This window comes from Primulina huaijiensis, unplaced genomic scaffold, assembly GCF_012295235.1.
Source record: "Primulina huaijiensis isolate GDHJ02 unplaced genomic scaffold, ASM1229523v2 scaffold207528, whole genome shotgun sequence".
Lineage (NCBI taxonomy): Eukaryota > Viridiplantae > Streptophyta > Magnoliopsida > Lamiales > Gesneriaceae > Primulina > Primulina huaijiensis.
The window spans coordinates 1-3,026 of record NW_027354895.1 but is presented as its reverse complement, the minus strand read 5'-3'; the positions used below and the strand labels follow the sequence as shown (position 1 = coordinate 3,026).

Sequence of the window (3,026 nt, the reverse complement as noted above, 5' to 3'; positions counted from 1 at the left end):
TAAAAAGTAATATTTTTTCATGGATGACCCAATTAAGAGATCCGTCTTATAAAATACGACCCGTAAGACCGTCTCGCACAAATTTTTGCTATGAAATTGAACAAAAGTTTAAAAATAATGTTATTGCTTATATTTTTTTTCGAGCAATAATGAGATTATTTTAGCTAAAGTAAAAAAAAACGTTTTATCCATACATTAACTTTCTCCTATGCTCTCTTCCATACTTAATGTTGATATATAATATTAAGGGTGTGATTGGGAAATGACTCGTATTAGAATCCTGTTATCCAATTTTGTCTCGATAAGAATTGAGAATTTTTTTTCGCTATCTTTTACCTGCAAGTGTTGGGACCGATAAATATTTTTTAAAATTCATGGCATTTCTCCAATAACATATTGAATTTGGACAAAACACGACTATTTTTAAATTACGATGATCACAAATACAACAAACAATGTACATAATCATTAAAAGTTACAGCATATCTCCGATACATTACAAATAAACTGAAACAACTTTTCGATTAATCCAAGCAAATCCAAAATAAAAATTAACATATCAAGTCATTATTTCAATATACTGCCAAACAACCTTCTCAAACTCCATTTAACATCAATTAATATTCTCCTAGTTAAATAATGTTTAGTGAATGTATTTATTCACTAATAATTTTTTAGGTATAATATAAATATAAAAATCATAAACAAATCATATTTAATGAATAAAAACAATTTGCATCAATCAACACACACTAGACATGATTTCCTTTTAATGATAAGTCATGTCTTTCTCGGCCATATCAATGTTTTACATTCACTTTTTCAAGTTTTGGCTGAAGATAACAAAATGATGATAAACTCTATTTTATTTTATATAATTTTATTTGAATTATTATTATAGTATTTTTCTATGTACATTTTTTTATTTAAATGAAATAGTTACCTAGTTAATAACTTAATATAATTTCTAAAATCGTAGCTATTTCATTTTAAATGCATTAGCCAATTTATGTATGGGCTTGGACCCAATAATATTCAATTAAAATTATAATCTCAATGTTAATAATATAATATTTTTTCAAAAAAATTTAAAAATATTATTATTAATATAATCGAATCGTGTCGAGAATCTCATCGAGTAGAGATTATATGTCTGGTCAATGTCCCGACATTGATCGAAGCGAGAAAAATCTCAACAACTCATGTCGAGAGAAAGGCAACTCAAGATATTTTTGGCACGAAAATAGTACAAGATTCAGGATGTGCAGATATTTTGCCAACCACATATAATGTTAACAGATTATCTTGCTCCAATTAATTTTTTTGCTAATTATTATCAAAGAGAGCCACCCATATAAATATTTTAAATTCCTAAAAGATTTGAAATTTATTATAACCATCGACAAATAAATAATAAATAATGAAATGGAATGATTTGAAATTAAATATAAAGTTGACGATATCCAAACAAGAGTAATGCATAACGAAGTAGAGCAATTTCCTGCCTCCTCGGATAAGGTGTTAATTTTGGAGATCATTTAGTCTTTAATTTCAGAGAAAAGATAATGAAGACGAGAAATTCATCTTACAATGGTGCATGTGCTGTATAAAAATATAAAAAAAACACCAAAACATGTAAGAAAATTAAATTCAGAAATTTACTATAGAATAATTTCCCCAGGAAAACATTACAAAATCAAGGTTTAAGTTCATAAATTCATTGGAAAGACTGGCTTGAACATGCGAATCTTATACATCACCTTGAAAAAGTTAAATTAGAATACACCAGTTTGAGGGTCAGTCCTAATGCAAACAAAACTTTCTTAACCCATTTTTTAAAAAATAGTATACACTAATAAATACAATCGTGTTATTTTTGGCTCTCCCTTCAAAATAGCTATTCAGGAAACTTGTGAGTGTAAAATAGGGAACTCTATTTAAGAATGCATAGCACGCAATACAATTGCGGCACCGCAAGTGGCGATGGGTGTTGAACTATGATTCCTTCCCCAAGATGAATTCTATTACCGTGGGACTTTCAGTTGATGAGAGGGCTCAGTCCATCACCTTCCCAACCCAGCTTGAGCATGTGATTTACGACTTTCAAGCTCAACTGCAAGCAGCGAAAACAACGTATTTTTCTTTTTAGAAAATAGCAGACAGAATATGAATATTAGCCAGATAGTAGGGCACCATTCCCGAACTTTCAATGTATTAAAAACTCCATGCTCAATAATTTCAGCCCTTAAAATAAAGCAAAGATAAAAGCTTCCCAGCTTGATAAAGTAACTGATATTTTTTTCTTTCACGTTTTGACACATTCCAAAAAATCGTGAGAATCCAGTTTCTTGCTTTCTTCCCAGATATTTTCTGGATAGATGTACTGAACCAAAAGATCGACATGGATATTGATTTGCAATGTAATTATTTTTGCTGGCATAAAAAAGACTCAATGGAAAGCACTTCCTTTCTCACAAGAAAGCAAAAAGATGTAACTTACAGCAGGATCTGTATATATTATCAACTGTTTATCAGCTGTTGACACCAAAAGGTTTGTGTTATCCTTGTTCAAAGCAAAGGTAGTAATATATTGTCCTTCTGCTAGTTTCAATACATGAAAGACCTGCGGGCAGAGGATTTCTAATTGTAAGAAAAAATAACAAAAAATGAATAAGACAGAAAATTTGGTGAGTTGGAAACCAAATGGTTCTCAAAACAGTGTACGTACTTGAAGCGAACATAAATACAAATGACAACAGTATTTATTTTATAAATTCACACTTATTTTACCCCACCTTTAGAGTGTAGAGATCGAAGAAGCAAATAGAAGGAAATGGCACATCAAGTCTGTCGCCTTTATTTAATTCATTATCTACACCACTTGATTCTTTCAATGTCATAAGCTGGCTGTAATCAGTGCCTCGATCATTTTCCAAAGATGGGTTTATTCCAACCAAAGCACTGCGTCCATCAACAGAAACCTCTATGCAACTAACGCTTGACAGGAGCGGAAGTTGCTTTTTAGC

The 3,026-nt window shown here is 30.5% G+C and overlaps 1 protein-coding gene across 1 annotated transcript; it reads right to left on the bottom strand.

Annotated features, from left to right (window-relative positions):
• Nucleotides 1-1,637: 1,637 nt before the first annotated feature.
• Nucleotides 1,638-3,020, bottom strand: LOC140966647 (BEACH domain-containing protein C2-like). Its single transcript, XM_073426901.1, has 3 exons — nt 2,796-3,020; nt 2,501-2,623; nt 1,638-2,113 (listed from the first exon to the last, which is right to left on the bottom strand). The coding sequence occupies exons 1-3, from the start codon at nt 2,898-2,900 to the stop codon at nt 2,039-2,041; spliced, it is 303 nt and encodes a 100-aa protein (XP_073283002.1). The 5' UTR covers nt 2,901-3,020; the 3' UTR covers nt 1,638-2,038.
• Between the last annotated feature and the right edge of the window lie 6 nt (nt 3,021-3,026).